Source organism: Lycium ferocissimum, chromosome 6 (genome assembly GCF_029784015.1).
Source record: "Lycium ferocissimum isolate CSIRO_LF1 chromosome 6, AGI_CSIRO_Lferr_CH_V1, whole genome shotgun sequence".
Taxonomy (NCBI): Eukaryota; Viridiplantae; Streptophyta; class Magnoliopsida; order Solanales; family Solanaceae; genus Lycium; species Lycium ferocissimum.
The window spans coordinates 58,697,481-58,716,675 of record NC_081347.1 but is presented as its reverse complement, the minus strand read 5'-3'; the positions used below and the strand labels follow the sequence as shown (position 1 = coordinate 58,716,675).

Sequence of the window (19,195 nt, the reverse complement as noted above, 5' to 3'; positions counted from 1 at the left end):
AAAACCCTTTTTTGGGTCATTTTTTTTGACTCCCCCAAGCAACCAAAAAAGTGTAGTTCCACCCTATCCAGGAAATATTGTCCCATTGTAACGCATATCAACATTCAATATCTGACTCAACAAAGACCTTGGATTTTCACAAACGAAAGCTCCATTTTTTTATTTTTTTATTTTTTTTGAAGTCAAGGCAATTAGGCAATGATAATGTTATTCGAAATTTTGGCACACTTTACTAGTATCCGGAAGCTCAGTTCATAGTTCGATACTTTCTTTATACATATTAGCTTTCTCAATTGACCTTTTTTAATTTATCATGGTTCAATATTTGCTTTGTCAGCTCTCGAATGGCCCCTTGTTATTTTAATCCCAACATGTGTAACTTTCAATATCAATGATTACACAACATACTCAGCCAAGAAAGCATCCAACAGATAATATACACTGACAATCATCAGTAGGAGAAGAATCTCAAAACCAAAGAAGTTTCCTTAAGAAGCTCTTTGAGAGATTTCATATGTAACATACTCCATTGATACCATAGTTCGAAAAACGATGGATAATAGCGAATAAAATACTAAAATCACGCTAGTTTTCAAGCGCTTTCTTCGGCAACAAACTCTCGAAGACTAAGCACATTGAGATTGAAGCCCTTTGGACAGCTCAAAAAACACGGGAAAACCCAAAGGGACCAAAATTTCTTTGAGGACAACCATCCCCGGACTCAAAAATTTCTCTTAAACAAACAAATAAATAGAACCTCAAAGAAAATCACGGTCTCAAGCATCTAGTTAGCTGATTCTTGAGACAAGACAACTCTATTGACACTTAATATATGTGTCAATATATGTAATACTAATACTATCAAAACATAACTCATCATCTACCTGCAAAATTATGGGCATGCTATCTTGAGGGCTGTTGTTCCATTCATACCCGGAACATCATCCATCCAAGCAAAGGATTCATTATAGCCATCGAAATCGAAGACGTCAAAATCAAGCAAACCATTAGGCAACTGCTCCTCATCACCCTCGATCAAACAAAACGGAGGGTCCTCAAAATCGTTGACAACAAAGTCATCCAAATGCTGATTGAAATCATCAGCACCAATATTGAGGAATGACCCAAGCTCCAAATCCAGATCCATATCCATACTTTCACCAATTTGATCCAAAGATAGTGTTTCCTCCGTTAATGCCAACTCAGGCACTTCAACATTAGCCTCCAAAGCAACATCACTCGCCTTTTCATTATCTTTTTGGCCATTAAGAATTGAAGACACCGAGCTTTGTGCATAGTCTTCTGAGACACCAGCAACATTTTGGCTTTGATTTTGGTGATCAGAGACAATTGAACCAGAATGGTTGATATTATTACTACTTCCATCATCAGAACTCTCCTCCTCAGACACATTTGTGCTATTATTCTTCGCCATAGTATCGAATTCAAGGCGTTTCAATTCGTAAGCTCGAGAAGCCTCCACAGCAGTATTATAAGTACCCAGCCAGACCCGTCTCCCTTTAAAAGGATCGCGAATTTCAGCAGCCCATTTTCCCCATTTTCGTTGACGAACACCTTTGTATTTCGATAAACCTCGTGGCCTTGATCGAATCAAGGGTTTAGCTAAAACCTTAACCTCTTTCTTTGGTTTTTTCTCTGCATTGTTGTTGCTATCTTGAAAGGAACATTCAGTTTGAGACATTTTACGAGGACTAAAAGAGTTGCCAATTTGCAACTTAATCTCTCGAACGAAACGCTTGGACTTAGGATCATCGATCCCCTCATCGTCCGAGGTATCAGTAGCATCAGGATCATAACAAACAATCCTAATTTTCCTCACTGGTATGTCTAAATCAGCTTTTTTCTTCATGTTTTTGCCTAAATTTTCAAGTTTTAATGATGTTTGCCTCACAGGCTTATTCATCCCGACTTATCTCACCTCAAAACACCTCAATATATGCAAAAAAATTGTTTTTTAAAAAGGAAATTAGAAGGAAAAAGATTGTAATGCACAAAATTAGAAGTAAATGTTTAAAGATTACTCTTTGTATCAAGTATGTAGTGGCGGTCTCAAAAGCAAAATAAGATGTAAAAATTGCTGCTTTATGTGAAATCCCTCGAAAAATACTGCTCCAGAACAATTCCTGTAAACCAAAAAAAAAAAAAAAAAAAAAAATCCATAATAGATCAGCTTCCAAAATCACCAAAAACCCACAACAGAACATTAAAAAGGAAAAAAAACGACAATTGGAACACATATAAATGAACAATAGCAAAAACTACAAGGGTTTAACACTATAAATGAACAATAGCAAAAACTACAAAGGTTTAACACTATAAAAGAACAAGGGCTAAAACTAATGTAAGTCCATATAAAGACACCACCCATCTCATCAATCACCGATGTGGTACTTTTCTCATTCTTCAACAACTACAAGGGTTTAAGGTAGGCTAAAAATCACCAAAAGCCCACAACACAACATTAAAAAGTAAGAAGAAAAATACAAGACTACAAAGGGTTTAAGGTAGGCTAACAATCACCAAAAAAACCCACAACAGAACATTAAAAAGAAACAAATTAAAGAATACAAAGAGTTCGAGGTAGGTAAAAAATTTGTACCTTTTGGGCCTCAAACCCATCGAAAAAATTGAGGAAAATTGCAAGCAGAGAGCAAAGAAGAGTGAAAACAAGAGTTTCAGTGAAGCCCCAAATTTGATCACAGCCAAACAAGACCTTGCCGACATAAATCTCACAAAACCCACTTTTTTTTTTCTTTTTTCTTTGGTCTTCTTGGCTAAAAAAGTGAGCGAAAAGGGATAGAAATTGGATGAGATATTACTATTTATAGAGATATGAAGAAGAGAGTAGAAAAGAACAGGATTGGGAATCTGTGGTCAGGATTTTTTTTTCTTTTCAAGAATTAGACAAAAAGATCAACTAAGTTTTTTATTTTGTAGAAATTAAACGCAGTGATATAAAGAATTCTGCACTATTGGAGTGTCAGTGAAACACTGTTAATGTGTGGCTGTGTTTTTCTGGTATTCTTTCAGACACCATTTGGTAAACACAATTCTCAATAGTAGTATAAAAAATTAAGAGAGACGGAGAGAGAGTGGTGTTATTACCATAAAGTAAAAGAGAGAAAAGAAAGGACGTTATAAATATCATGAAGTACAAAACCGTCAATTACTTCTTCGTATTAAATAAACGGAAAAGGGTCAAATATATTGCTGTAATATTAGAAAAGGGTCAAATATATCCCTTGCTATACTTTGGTTCCAAATATATTCCTATCATTATACTATTGACTCAAATATGTCTCTTTTTCATTAAAGTTGTCCAAGCTGGACATCTAATCTTACGCTTAATATTTGATGAGGTGAATATCACGTCACAAGCCACCTCAGCACCCTTAACCCATTTTACCCCTCTCTATTTATTCTTCCTTCTTCTCCACTGTCATTACCGCCCCTAAAGTTTCCTTCCCCTTCCAACAAGCAAAGGCTACATCACATTGTAAAGATTCAGTACAGCTTTCCTTCATTTTGATTACAAGAAGCACCAGATTTAGTCATCCACATACTAGTCAGCGAAACCATTTTTTTTTTTAGTCTAGTAGTCAATTAATAGTTATAGAACTACTTATGGAAAATTTCAAACAAACTAAATGAAAGCATAAAAAATTTATCTAGACTTAGATAAAATTAGTACTTTTTTCAAGAGGATTTCGCATCCCAAAACGCTTTGCATAGTTAAAGAATACTTTTCTTCTGTAAGCATCTGCAAAATTCAAGTTAACCTGAATTATACAATCAAACCCACTACTGAAATTATTGTTAAAAGGGTAAAAACAATGAATTTAAGAAGAAATTACCTCCAAAGAGATATCTTAGGGGCGGTAACGGTGGTAATAGTGATGGAGGAGAATGAAATTTTAATGGTGGAAGAATAAATAGAGGGAGGGATAAAATAGGTTAAGAAAGTGCAGGAAGCCTTACGCATCCACCTCATCAAATGTCCAATGTCTATATTAGTGATTGAATAAATGTGATACAACTTTAATGGAAAGATATTTGAACTAATAAGATAATTAGGAGAGTGATATTTGGACCTAAAAGATAAGTATAACGGGGTATTTGGCATTTTCAATAGTACAGGAGTATATTTGACCCTTTTCTGTTAAATAAATTATATGTAGTTGGTACATAAATTACGTATATGTATATTTGCGTGTATATCTGTATACGATTTTTATTTGAGGAAAGGATCAAAAATGCCCCTCTACTTTGGGAAAAAGGGCTAAAATATCCTCCGTTATAAATTTTGGCCAAAAATATCCCCTGTTATGAAAGTTTTCAGATATACCCTTATCTTAACGGAAATTCTCCAAAATAACCCGATTTCATTTTTAAACCCGACACAACTGCATAAAAAACCCACATGCGACCAACTTGTTCCCGAATCCTACATCTAGAGTCATTAGGCATAGAAGCGGGTAACTCATATGCGTTTTTTTTTTTTTTAGTTGCATCGGGTTTAAATGGAGTAGATTTAAAAATAAAATCGGGTTATGTTGGGGATTTCCGTTAAGACAGGGGTATATTTGAAAACTTTAATGATAAAAGGAGTATTTTTTACCCAAATTTATAATGGGGATATTTTTAGCCTTTTTCCCAAAGTAGAGGGGCATTTTTTACCCTTTTCCCTTTTTTTTTTATGTTACATATGCGCAAGTATTTTCTTTTTACACTAATAGTGTAAAAATTGCACTTCTTTGTATTAATCATTCACTAATGGAAAAAGGTTAAATTTCACCTTCTACTTGGCGAAAAGAATCAATTTTATTCTCCATTATACTTTTCGTAGAAAAATATCTTTACCACTACTCAATTGACTTGAATATACCCCTTCTCCATTAGGGCAGTCCAGGGCGCAAACCAACACGTCATTGACATTGTAATGAGATGACCATGACATCACATGCCATCTCACCGCCCCAACCACCTTGGGAAGAGATTGGATGTCCAGTGTCCACCTCAGACAACCTCCATAGAGGGTTATAATTGAGTCATTTGAGTAATAGCAAGGATGTTTTTGTATGAAAAATATAACGGAGGATAAAATTGATCCCTTATTTAATTTATACAAGCTCGAAATTTATAGTTTCTTTTTAAAAAAAAAAAAAAAAAAAAAAAACGAAATAGAAAAAGAACCAGTTGAACTGGCACAAGTTCTCCTTACAGAAGGAACTTTTCTTTAATAAGAATAGAAGACTTTAATCTCATGCACTGACAATGTAATTTGTTTTAAATTATAAATTCTATATTAATATAATAATTAATAACATGCTAAAATTCGTTACTGACCTATTGTCACAGATTTCTATTTAATACTGTTATGAAATCTTTCTAATAAAAGTTTATATAACTTAACCCAATACAGAAGGGGACTAGAAACGAATCCACTGCTCAGAGTGTGCATGACCTATTTTTTTAATTACGTTAAAGGCAGTCCTCTCATGCATGAGAGTGCCATATTCCTAACCATATTCCTAACAAATCTCAGTATTACAGTATTAGCTATCATCAAGATTCTGAAGTACAGAGTCAACTTGTTGGAGTATCTAAGACACACCACTTCCCCTTGTTCTGTATTGGAAATAAAAGTGGGATTTTTTTCAGATAATTAAAAGTGAATGTTTTGAACGACTAATACGTTTAAAGGCGGATTCAAATTTGAATATTATGTGTTTGAGTTCAGAATTTTATTACAGGTTATTTAAATTGTTGAATTCAAAATCTATTATTTGCATTTAGTAAATAATTTTTTATATACATAAATATAAAATTCAAATTAAAGTTACTGAATTTGAATAAAACCACATGTGATACACTAGATCGGTCCGCCCTGAACTATGTCAAATGTTATGTTTAAATTCGGAGAACATTATAGTTCCCATTAGGAATTTCAGTGATCTATAGTAGTGATCATCACAGTTTGAAATAAGAGATAATTACCCCCCCCCCCCCCCGCACCCCACACCCACCCCATGTTAATTAGGGTAATAATGCTATCAAAATTGACCCACCTTTTTAAATTTTACAAAAAAATGACTCACTCCCTCCTCCTCCTTTTCCCTCTCTCTCTCTGCACCCACTAACTCCTCCTCTCTCTAGATCTCTCTTCTTCGCCGGACCATAATCGCCGGCATCGGATACCAACAACGCCGCCGCCACAGCCGCCGGTTGGCACCACCGGAAAAGTCAGAGAGGGAGTTCGCCGGCCTGTTTGGTGGTGGTGTGGCTGGTGGCTGCTGTTGGTGGTATGGCTGGGCACCACTGAAAATTTCTCTCTCTCAGATCTGGTGGTGGTTTGCTAGTTAGCACCACCGGAAATTTCTCTCTCTCTCTCTCTCTCTCTCTGAGATCTGGCAATGGTGTGGCTGGTGGTTTTCGCCAGAAATCTCTCTCTCTCTCTCTCTCTCTTACAGATCTGGTGGTGGTGTTGGAGTTCGCCGGAGAACGGAACTCCGGCGATGGCTGGTGGTTGCTGCTGATGTCGTTGGTGGTGTTGGAGTTAGTTGTTGTATAATAGTGTATAATTTTGTATTATAATAGTGTATAATTTTGTATAATAGTAGTATATGGATGTATACACACCTCTTATTCACTATTATATATTTTTATACACCTCTATACATAATTTATTTATGTCTTGTATAAAAGTGCAATTCTTATTCAAAACCAATCCAGATCTATGTTATGCCCACTTATACAATATTGTATAATTGTGTATAAATGTGTATAAGTGCGTATTTTTTATATATTTGATTAGATTCATATCTTATACAAAGGTCTTAAATTGTTAATACGGCATTCAATTCAAGATTTCTATGAATGTATAATAACCTGTTACATTCATATTCATCAGCTATCACGACACAATCATCGCTAATCACCACCATCAGCAATAAACCATCACCACACTACAACCTTTTACGGGCATCATACCATCACTGGGTGAGCAATTACCATAAATTATCACTGTTAACCACCACTAGAGCTGTACAAAGAAAACCGACAAAGGTTTGGTGTTGAAAAAAAAAACAATCATAATTGATTTGGATTGGTTTTAACTAAAAAACGTCAAACCGAACCAAACCAACCCAATATTACATGTATACAAACTTTAAAAACATTTTATACATAAAAATGTTTATTTTTAATGTAATTTATAAATACTTCTTAAATGTTTTCATAATTTTTATCTTTTAACATATTATTTCAGCTTGGATTTAGAATTTTGAATGTCCAATAAGTTTTATAGCTCATAGATGTTAGTAAGTCAAATAAAATCCAAATCAAAGCCAAATTGATACATGCTAACAAATGAAATTCAATTCTTACACTAGGAATGACAATAATGTTGGATATGTATTCTTTAGTTTTTTATTAGTTTAGACAGTAAAAATAAATAACTTAATTTTTTTCTTTGTCATAAAATGAATATTTATTAGCCGTACTTATTTTAGCATGAATTAGTATTTTTAGATTATGATAATTTCATTATGGCGTATTAATTAACTATTTTATTTTATGTGATTTTATTGTCTCTTTCGTTGAATATTTATTATAATGTCATCACTCACCTCACATTTTTGTATTATTTTCTTAAGAAACACCTTAATTATATAGTTGTATCTTACTAGAACTAAAGAAATATTAAAGTAAAAGTGATATGTTTCGTATGGAAAAAAAAATTGAAAAAAAATCTGAGAAAATCGAAAAATCTAAGAAAACCCCTAAGTTGAAAAATCAGACTTTTATTGGTTCGGTTTGGTTTAGTGTGTGCTTCATCAAACAAATATTTTCTACAATATTATAAGGATGAGATTTTCTAGAACATTTTACGAATAAAATATATAATTATTAATTTAATTATAGTTTAATTTCTTAGAAAACATAAATTGTACACATTAAAATGTTGAGAAAACAAACGATATCAATTACTATCCAATATTAAATTTAAAATTATTATTTTAAAATTAAATATGTATTGAAATACAAACATCAAATCTTTAAAAAAAAAAATCCATAGATATGTATAATTATTGCGCAGGGCCAGCAAAATGCCTTCCCTTTCGTAAAGGTTGGTGTTGGTCAATGCATAATGTGGCCAATGGCGGACCTAGTAAGAGCCCAGGGGGTTCATCCGCTTCGGCGAAAAATTGCACTGTATATACAAGGTGAAAATTATTTTTTACGTATATATAGTAGACGTTGAACCCCCTTAGCTTCTTCATTTATGGCTTCTTTATATTTTTAAACCCCCTTGGCATAAATCCTGGCTCCGCCACTGAACGTGGCTACACTATTAATTTGCTTTCTCACTTGAATTCATTATATTCAATGCTTTTTCTAATAATGGCTGCCAATAACGTGACAAATAATATCTCCATGCTAGGTCCAGATGAAACTAATGAGATAGAAGGGTTCACTGCGTGAAATCATTAATTGTGAGGCCTATTTTTTAAAATTACTTTGCTCCTTGGAAGAGTACAAAAAACGATTAGGTTAAGGGTGTGTTTGGTTAGAAAAATATATTTTTTATGGAAACTGTTAGTCAAAAAAATAAGTGATTTTCTTACTTATTTTTTTGTGTTTGGTAAATAAGCAGAAATTATTGTCCAAAAAATATTTTTATATATTCTATTCAAATAGGTAGTAGTGTGGGGGTGGAGGGTGAGTTGTGTTGGAGGGTGGGGAGGAGACAATTAGTTTGGAGTGCTGCTCATGGAACTTGTTTTTCCTACTTCCACTAGGAAAGCCATTTTCCTCATTTTTAAGGAGCTTATTTTACTAGAAAAGATGTTTTCCGAAAATTTTGATCAACCAAACAAAGTATAAATTCAATCTCAAATTTAATCTTGATATACAGTGGCGGAGCCAGGATTTTCACTAAGGGGGTTCAAAAATATAAAAGAGTAAGAAACGAGGAAGCCAAGGGGGTTCGACATCTACTATTTATACATAAAAAATAATTTTAACCTTGTGTATACATGATAATTTTTCGCCGAAGGAGGTTCGGGTGAACACCCTGGCCACCACTTGGCTCCGCCCCTGCTGATATATGCCATGAACCAAACAACCCATAAGTTATGTTGGGATTAGTTATACTGAAATTAATTATGTTGGATTAATTCTCTGTTAACTCTTCACCTAGAGTATTCGACAGCTAGAATGAGAGAGACATAGGAGTAAATAGAAAGTATCTTCTTTCATTGAAGAATGATGAGTTTGTATTTGTTCAAGTGTATATATATACAATGCATTCTAACTAACTCTAACTAAGCCACTTACCACTAACTAACTACAGCTCATTGACAGCTGTACAGTCATGTGAGCATCACGTGATCCCTTTAATACTCCCCCGCAAATTATGCAATGAGAACAAATTGAACATTCCCAGTTTGCCTAACAAGAACTCATGCTGAGTCTTTCCAAGACCTTTTGTCAAGATGTCAGCCAACAGTAGTGTAGTAGAAACATAATCTGTGTGTACTAACCCTTCCTGAACTTTCTCCCTAATGAAGTGGCAATCTATATCTATATGTTTTGTTCTCTCATGATATATTGGGTTTGCAGCAATCTGGAGAGCTACTTTGCTATCACAATATAACTTCACCGGAGGCTTCAAACTTGTCCCTAGTTCTTTAAACAGTCCAACCAACCAAAATATCTCTGCAACAAAGATTTGCCATGCTTCTATATTCAGCCTCATCTGAACTTCTTGACACTGTATTCTGTTTCTTTGACTTCCAAGACAGTAATGAGCCTCCTAGTTTTACCACAAATACACTCACTGATTTTCTGCTCATAGGACATGTTCCCCAGTCTGCATCATAATAAACTAAAAGTTGAGATGTATTTTCAGATGACAAAGAAGATACCAAGGCCTGGTGCATTCTTCAAGTATATCACCACCCTCAAAGCTGCCTCCATATGTGACTTCTTTGGGCTATGCATGAACTGACTCAGATTCTAAACAGTGAAACTGATGTCAGGTCTAGTCATTGTTAAATATAACAACTTACCAACCAATTTTTAATAACTTCTAGGATCCTGAAGGAGTTCATCATTAGAACTGGTCTCACAACCTTGACCAAACTCCACACTAGTAAGTCTTTGATTGAACTCTATGGGTGTACTAGCAGGTTTTGAACCTGCCAACCCCATGTCAGAAATGAGGTCCAGAGCAAACTTCCTTTGACATACTAGAATCCCCTGTTTACTTCTAGCAATTTCAAGAGCAAGGAAGTACTTCATCTCCCCCAGGTCCTTGATCTTTAAATGATGTTGCAACATCTTCTTAGCATCCTCCAAGAGTAAAGGAGAAGAGCCAGTGATGAGGAGATCATCAATATAAACTAGGATAAGCACTATGTAAACACCAGAGGATTTAAAGAACAGGGAATAATCATGGTGGCTTTGTTGGAAACCTGAAGCAATAAGAGCTTCACTAAGCTTCAAGTTCCACTGCCTAGAGGCTTGTTTCAGACCATACAATGATTTCTGAAGCTTACATACCAAAGAATGCTCTCCCTGTCTTAAAGACCAGAAGGGGGAAGAATATAAACACCCTCCACTAAGTCCCCTTGAAGGAAGGTATCGAAGACATCTATTTGATGCAATTTCCAACCCTTCATAGCAACAAGAGACAAAATAGCCCTAACAGTCACCATCTTTACCACTAGAAAGTCTCCTGGTAATCCAGCCCTTCTTGTTGGGTGTACCCTTTGGTTATCAATCTGGCTTTATATCTGTTAACCTGCCCATGAGCATTGTATTTCACCTTGAAGACCCACTTGGAACCTATAGCCCTCTTATCTGCAAGAAGGGGACTAACTTACATGAATGATTATCTCCTAGAACCTATAATTCTTGATTCATTTCCTCAACCCATTTAGGGTGTTGCAATGCTTCCTCATAGGATCCAGGCTCCTTAATAGCTAAGAAATTGCACAAAACTTTAAGATACGAGTCTGACGAAGCAGCATAAGACATATACTTAGAGATATGATACAAGGAACTGGATGAAACACTGGCATGCTTAGTAGATTCATGGATAAATCATGTAGCCAAGCAGGTGGCTTTATAACTCTGCCTGATCTGGTAACAGAATCAGAAGTTAAGGGTGGAACATTAAGAGGTAGTTGATCATCAATTATGTTCTCATTATCTGCAGCAATTATAGCAGGTTCTGCCTCATCAGCAACCGAATCATCTGAAGCATCATCTATGATTTCATTTCCTCCAACCATGGCATCCTCATTGGGTACTGGTGAGGGGTTGAGCGGCAAGACATCACCAACTGTAGCAGGAACATCCCTTATCACAGTAAAGAGATCAAAAGCAAATTTTTCAGGGTGATGTGTAACTGGTGATCTATCTGGAAAAGAACCATGCTTGAAGAAGAAAATCTCTTCCCTAAAAGTAACATCCCTGCTCACAAAAAACATATGGTTAGCAAAATTATATAGTTTGTACCCCTTTTAAGTAGTAGAGTATCCCATATGGACTGCCCCTACAGCTTTTGCCCCAAATTTGTCCCCTTTGTGTGCCACATTTGTTGCATAGCATCGACACCCCAATATTCTCAGGTTAAGGAGATTTGTTTTTCTTCCATAGAAACTTCAAAAGCTGATTTTCCAGTTAAAGCAGTTGATGGGACTCTGTGAATCAAATAAGTTGTAGTTTGAATACAAATACCCCAAAACCTCAAAGGAATTGAACCTTGAAACCTGAGAGATCTGGCTACTTCTAGAAGTTGTCTATGCTTTCTCTCCACCACCTATTTTTTTAGGGTGTCTATGCACAGTAACTCTAATTAACAATACCTGTACTACTGAACAAAACTTTGCAAGAAGAATTAAAAAATCCAGTCCCATTGTCACTTCTAAAAACCTTGATTGTACTATCAAACTGAGTTTTAACAAGTTACAAGAAGTCTTTCAACACAACAGGTACATCACTTTTAAGCTTCAACAAGAATATCCAAACCATACTACTATGATCATCTACTAAGGTAAGGAAAAATCTGTTCCCATCATGAGTGGGGACCCCATACATCACTATGAATGAGATCAAATAATTTATTTGCTCTAGTTGTACGTTGTGGAAATGGAAGTCTAGTTTGTTTAGCTATGGGGAAAATGGGACAGAAATTACTTTCACTATGATTAACTAGATGCATTTGTTTAAGAATTTTGTGCGGGACATGTCCCAATCTTCTGTGCCACAAGTATCCCTTAGCTACCATATTCACTGCTACTAATTGTTGTTGTATCATGTACTTTGAGTTCCAATAGTATAAATCTTCCATCATTTTACCAATCCCTTTCACCTATCTAGTGAGAAGATCCTGTAGTACGCAGAAATCAGGGTAGAATTTCATGACACAATTCAGTTCCCTTGTCAATTTTGAAACTGAAAATAAGTTCATCCTAAAAGTTGAAATATATAGAACATTACTTATTTCCCCTTGACCCAAATCACACTTTCCAACATGAACTATTGTTCACTTCCATCCCGTAAATGCACTGTACCAACTCCTTTATGACTAGTAATGAAAGACAACATCTCAAAACGATAGACCATATGATTAGTTGCCCCGATGTCTACTATCCAATATTTTAGGAGTCTACTAGCCACTAAAGCATAAGTCATACCTGCCATATGAGTTGCTGGTGCAGATGTATTATTTGTGTTGAGCAACTGCTGCACTTAAAGATATTGATCTGGTGACAGGGTCATATTCACTCCTTTAGCACCTCCTGTTCCTCCTGAAATACCTGAATGTTGTCCAAACTGCCCATGGTGTGTATTACCTGAATATTGTCTATGATGTGTATTATAATTTCCTGTCATTGCAGCTCCTTGCTTTGAGTGTCCAAGCTGTCCATAGTAGTGTGCTTGAGATTTTCCATACTATAATTGTGAGTGAGCATTGCCTTTCGATCATTGAGACCCTCCAATAATATTGTTGAGATTGAGATTGTTGAGCTCTAGGTCCACTACATGACGCATTACTATGGCCTCTATATGATGCATTGCCAGGACCAACACATGATGCATTGCCAGGACCAGCATATGATGCATGTGTGCAACTGGTTTCTTCTTTCCCTTGAAATTCTCAAGATAACCAATAAGTTGATAACAATCATCTATAGTATGTCCATGCTTCCTGCAATGTTCACATTGATCATTCCAATTTCGTTGCTGCTTAGATTTCTGATGTCCACGCCCTTGTCCATGTCCACCTTTTGCACTCCACAAAGCAACAATGTCATTTCCATCTCCAAAAAAATGTGTCCCTGTGCTATGACAGATCTGTGGCTCTTTTCCTCCACAATCATAACATGCGTTTGATTCAAGGTAGGTTCAGTCGACTTCATAAGTATTTGTCTTTTCGATTGAGCGTAAGTATCATTCAGCCCACTCAGAAATTGAAGCAATCGTTGTTGTCACAAGTAATCAACATAGTCCTTGGACTTTGGGCAACCACAATTGGGTGATGTTACTACTGTATCATACTCCGCCCATAATTCCTTCAATTTGGTGAAGTAAACAGAAACAGAGTCCGTACCTTGTGTAATCGTTGCAATTTCTATGTGCAATTGAAAAATTCTCATACGATTGACCTTGTCGAATCGCTCTTTCAGATCCTCCCAAACAAGATGAGCATCTGTTGCATAAAGGATTCGACTCAAAGAAATTTGGAGCTACTGAGTTGATTATCCATGATAAGACTATCGCATTGCACATATACCAATGTTCATGCAACTTCTCTTCAAATTGATCATTTGTGCAGGTCCCTAACACAAACCCTAATTTCCTCTTCGCTTGCAATGCTAGATGCATCGATCTTCTCACAAATCGTAGTTCTCAGATCCCGTCAATTTCACTGGAATCAACACGGAACCATGAGTATCTGATGCGCTCACATACAATGGATGAGTATAGTCAATTTTGGTTTCCACCGCCATTAACACAACTTGTGTTTCTCCATTATCGATTGCCATTGATGCAATTTGAGTTTCGCACAGTTCTCCCTAATCGCTACAGTGCTCTGATGCCATGTTAACTAGGGGTGGGTGTTCGGTTCTTCGATTCAATTTTTTCGAATTTCGATTCTTCAGTTTTCGATTTTTCAGTAGTGAGTACCGACCACCGAACCAAACTAATTCGATTCGGTTTGGTTTTTTCAAGTTCGGTTCGATTTTTAAAATTCGGTTCTTTGGTATTTATATTTGGATGGAGCAACTAAGAAAGATTAAATAAAAGTCCTCTGACTCATGATGACAACAAGCACACTAAGCAGCAGCAAGAAAGAAATCAGCCTCTCTTAGTCAGTCATCGCAATCACCGGCTCGTCGGTCGTTCACTCTCTAGTCTCTTCAGTTCTTCATGTTCACTCTTGTAAGGGCTAGTGGGCAGTGGCTAGGGTTTATTTTAGTCAAAGACTAGGAAATAAGAAAATATTAGGAAGGAGGACTAAAGTCTAATGGGAATTTGGGAATGTGCTTGGGTTGGAATGGATCTGTAAAAGGGAATTTAGGAATGGGTTGGGTTGGGCAAAGCTGAGAGCCAAATTTTCTACTTTATGTTGTAAAATTTCGGTTCTTCGGAGTACCTTAAAATCGAGAACCGAATCGAACACCGTAATTTTAGAAAAAACCGAACCGAAGAACTGAATTAGTTCGGTTCGGTTCGGTTCGATTTTTCGATTTTCGGTATTTGTGCCCATCCCTAATTTTAACTTTTCACCTAGAGTATTCGACTGCTAGAATGAGATAGACATAGGAGTAAATAGAAAGTATCTTCTTTCATTGAATAATGATGAGTTTGTATCTGCACAGGTATATATATATACAATGCATTCTAACTAACTCTAGCTAAGCCACTTACCACTAACAAACTACAACCCACTGACAATTGTACAGTCATGTGAGCATCCCGTGATCCCTTTAATATTCTCCTCGTATTATTTTCTATTGACCGTTTGGTCTGTTGTATTAAAGTTAACATGCATTGTATAATTTATGAGAAGATGTTTGTTTACAAAAATACTTTCCACCTTATTTAGTAGAAAAAGGGTATGAGGGACCTTAGGGGTATTTTTATCATTTTTATTATTTTATCCAGGGATAACTAATCTTGATACTATTATTTCACCCCGATAATTTATCCCGGTGCTATTTCTAATCCGGATATAACTTATTTCAGAATTCGTAACCAAACAAGGAATAAGGCGGTACTAAATTTTTCTCCCAAGACTATTTAGCCTACTAAAGTAATAGGACGAAATTTAAAAAGGGAGCCTCTTTTGAGGTCATCTGTGGAGACGCGGGATAGGTATGAACTCAAGAAAGTCTCAGCTCGAAATTTCTCTGAAGCTGCTGATTAATTTGGTTTCTGAAGTCAACTCTCTACATCTAAATTTTTTTAATGCCTCTTTGACTTTGAAAACAATTCAAGAGAAACCAATAGTAATTTATCTTGAGAGAATTTTTTAAAATGGTCACTCAAGTTAAAGAAATCGTCTATCAAATTTTAATTAAAATGGGTTTGAGCCCCAAATAGTATATAAAGTACCAACTAAGATTTCCGGTAGGGTAAAGTTCAAAATCCGGCAGTCATATCTTTAAAATATAAAGCCAGATTTGAGTGACTTTATTGATATAAAATAAAGCAAAGTGACTTTACCACACAATTTTCTTAACTTGAGTGACCATTTGAGAAATTCACGCTAGTGTATCTATGGAGAATTATACGGATAGCATTGATGAGAATAGATTTCGGAAATTTCAGGATTGTGATGACTCTTCTAGGGCTGAGAAGATGATTAGTTATAAGGGAAAGGAAATAGTTGCTTATGAGGATCAAAATGAAGAAAGCAACATATGGTTAGACAGAGATTTTCTTCAGTTGAATGAGTGTTAGAGGGAATTCCTCTAAAAGAGTAGCTGAGAATGATGAGGAATATCAGGCAGAAAAAAAGCCAAAAGGTGGAAACTTGAATCTTTCTTTGGCTTTACCTGATGTTGATATACAATCTTCACTTGAACTATCAAATAACAACACAAGGATCGGCTATTTCAGGAACGGCTCCTTGTCGTCGTACTATTCCCATCCTTTCTCCCACAACCTAAGCTACTCACTTACCCTGAGTTCGGAAGAGGATAGTGAGTATTCCGTCAAGGGACTTAATTGGTCGGATTTTACATTGCCTTGTGGAAGTAGTTTAGCTCTAAATTTTAAACTGGTCAATAAGGAAATACTATGTGATAATGATATTGATAGGATTAGCAGCTCCGATAGCAATTCGCTTTTCCTGTTCGAGTTGCCTGCAAGACCAACAGGCGATTCGAGAGTATCAGGAAGTATGGATCCTTGGAGAATCCTTGGAGAAATAGTTTCGGAGTGTGTTCCTCATATGGCTCAGACTGTACAAGAACCTCCTGATGAAACAGTTGAATCAACAAAGGAATACTTGAGAAACCTAATTGCAATTCCTGAGAAGAATGATTTGTTGGTCAGCCTTCAGAAAACGCTTAATGACAGAACTGATCTTACTGTTGAGACTCTCTCAAAGTGTAATAAGACTTAACTGGAAATTTTTGTTGCAATAAAAATGGGTCTTGGGAGCTTCTTATCTTTTGAAACCCACCTTCAAGACACTGAATTAATGGAGATTTTCGCTTATGAAAGGTGTCAAAATATTCACTGCAAGAGGGTGTTACCTGTTGATAACTGCAAGTGAAAAATTTGTTCGAGAAACAAGGGATTCTGCAACGTATGCATGTGTCAAGTATGTTTGAACTTAGATTATGCCAATGGTACTTGCAGTTGGGTTGGTAATTCCTGTTACTTTGGTTGGATTATTCGTAACTTGCATATTTACTATATAGGAGTGATGATTAGTTGGAGTACCTTTAATTAATTAACATCTCTTCTTGATTAACCTCTGTAGGCTGTGATCTATGCGTGCACTGGTGTCATGTTATCTGTGCTATTCAGAAAAATCTTGTAAAGCCAGGTCCGAGTATCAACGGGCCATCTGGAACAACTGAGATGCAATTACAGTGTCTTGGTTGTGGTCATGCTAGTGAAATGTTTAGGTTCGCCAAAGAAATGTACAGGTGTTGTGCAAAGAACTGGGATCAGGAAATCCTAATTAAAGAACTTGATTATGTTCAAAAGATTTTCCATGGGAGTGAAGATTTTAAAGGTAAGGAGTTGCATGCTATAACTTATGGGTTGCGTAATAAGCTCGAGAAAAAGATGATTTCTCCTTCAGACGCCTGCAATTTCATCTTTCAGTTTTTTAAATGTGAGTATCAGACCAAACCTTATCCTTTCTAATTTCAACTGTTATATGTTATTTGTTCTTACAGGTTTACGGTAGAAGCTCAACTCTCTCTCTCTGCATTTGTTGGTTTTTTTTTTCTTTCATCGTATACCTTTTATATGGTTGTGAGTTGCTTCTGTAGTTAAATTTATTTGGTTGAGAATGTTTAGTCTTCATAATCATTGATTATCTGTGTAAATTAATAAGCTTAGTTTAATAAGGTGTTAGCTGTGACACTAGAGGTCTGCTTCTTCTTGGAATGAAAAAGAAACTAAACTTATGAACGTTACCCTTCTGAAAAGGGAAGAGCACTGGCTTTTGTAATACTCCCCCTGTTTCAATTTATGTGTCTTTGACTTAGAGCATGAGGGTCAAACTGACTAATATTCGGTGTGAATTCAAATATAGAATCTTCAATTTTGAGTAAAATTGACATACTTAGAAACTCCATAAAAGGTAATATAAGTCACAATAGTTAACAATTTTAAATATATAGAAAATATTTGAAAAAATCAGACTCAAAGAAAATATCCTATGACTCTCCAAATAGTAACTAAGTCCTAAAACACATAAACTGAAACAGAGGGGATGGTGACTAATTATCATCAAGTCGTTCTAATCAGAAGTATTTGAAATGGAATTTGTTTAGCTTTAAGTTGTCACACCCTTTGGGGTACGGTCCTTCCCCTAACCCTTCTAAAGCGGGATGCTTTGTGCACCCCGCTTTTAAAGCCGTTCTTATTTACATTTCTGGCTTTTTAAAAGAAACTAAAATAATGAATAATGATCATTAAATCGTTCTAAAATTATGAGCTTGGCCCTCACATTATCGCTTCAAGTGTACAAAATAGTCCACTTCATATCCAAAAGATTTCATTGAAAGGCTTCAAGTCATTTACCTTGAGCTTTTAAACAATAATGAAGGACAAAAATCAGCCTCTATAAGTTAAGAGATACATAGAAAGGTGCCTTTAACACTCTTGGACCTGAAGAACTATCTAAAATTTTAAGAACCACGGGAAGTTGCTTATCGATATGCAGTCTGTTGTATCTCAGTTGACATGTCCAGTGTTTTATACTAGTATCATTTATCAATTAAATGAGTCATCTTACATGTGCCGTATTTCATACTTCACTTTTGTACATTTGAACTAATTCTAATTTCCTGTTATTAACAGACACAGATGGCTTGTCACATTTTCTTTCATCCAGTTTTCCTGCATCTATCCCTCTTTGTGGTAAATCTTCCTTCTACATTACGAACGCTGAAAGTGGAAGAAAAGGTATGATTATTGCTGTTCATCATCTAAGTGATGCCAAGGATTCCTCAAAGACTGACAAAATGATTGAGGATGAATGTTCAGCCATCAAAGAAATATGAGCTCTCCAAGTGAAAGAAAGATACAATAGTTTGCAAAGCATTTTGAGGATCAAGAAGCAGAAACACTGATTTTCTAATTGTTTTAACTTCATTTTTTGTGACCTCACTTTTTAGCTCTATTGAGGTTTTCTTTTTTCCCCAAAAGGCTAGCATTGTGATTGTGATTCTTTATATTACTTCAGTTTTAATCAAATAATGGATTTGATTAAATGTGATTCTTTTGATTGTTCAAAGAACCGGTTGTAGCATAGAGGAAATGCTCCCAAGCATTTGTTTTGTTCAAGAACCTGCATTTTCAGTTTAATCTGTATGTCGTGATGCAACCGATTCCAAAAACATGGTATTAGTAAAAATTATGAGAAATCCAATTTATTATGTTACGGATTCTTTGGGTTTTTTTCCCG

General features: G+C 35.6%; 1 protein-coding gene, 1 long non-coding RNA gene and 1 pseudogene across 2 annotated transcripts; 2 read left to right on the top strand and 1 right to left on the bottom strand.

Moving 5' to 3' along the window:
- Positions 1 to 483: 483 nt before the first annotated feature.
- Positions 484 to 3,146, bottom strand: LOC132059901 (ethylene-responsive transcription factor ERF118-like). Its single transcript, XM_059452746.1, has 2 exons — positions 2,621 to 3,146; positions 484 to 2,144 (listed from the first exon to the last, which is right to left on the bottom strand). Exon 2 carries the CDS (start codon positions 1,922 to 1,924, stop codon positions 893 to 895), a length of 1,032 nt encoding a protein of 343 aa, XP_059308729.1. The 5' UTR covers positions 1,925 to 2,144; positions 2,621 to 3,146; the 3' UTR covers positions 484 to 892.
- LOC132059902 (uncharacterized) lies at positions 2,161 to 2,735 on the top strand. Its single transcript, XR_009415771.1, has 3 exons — positions 2,161 to 2,287; positions 2,327 to 2,446; positions 2,526 to 2,735. It is a non-coding gene; the product is annotated as an uncharacterized LOC132059902 (long non-coding RNA).
- Positions 3,147 to 15,139: 11,993 nt separating the features above from the next.
- Positions 15,140 to 19,141, top strand: LOC132059900 (protein OBERON 3-like; annotated as a pseudogene).
- The last annotated feature ends 54 nt before the right edge of the window (positions 19,142 to 19,195 follow it).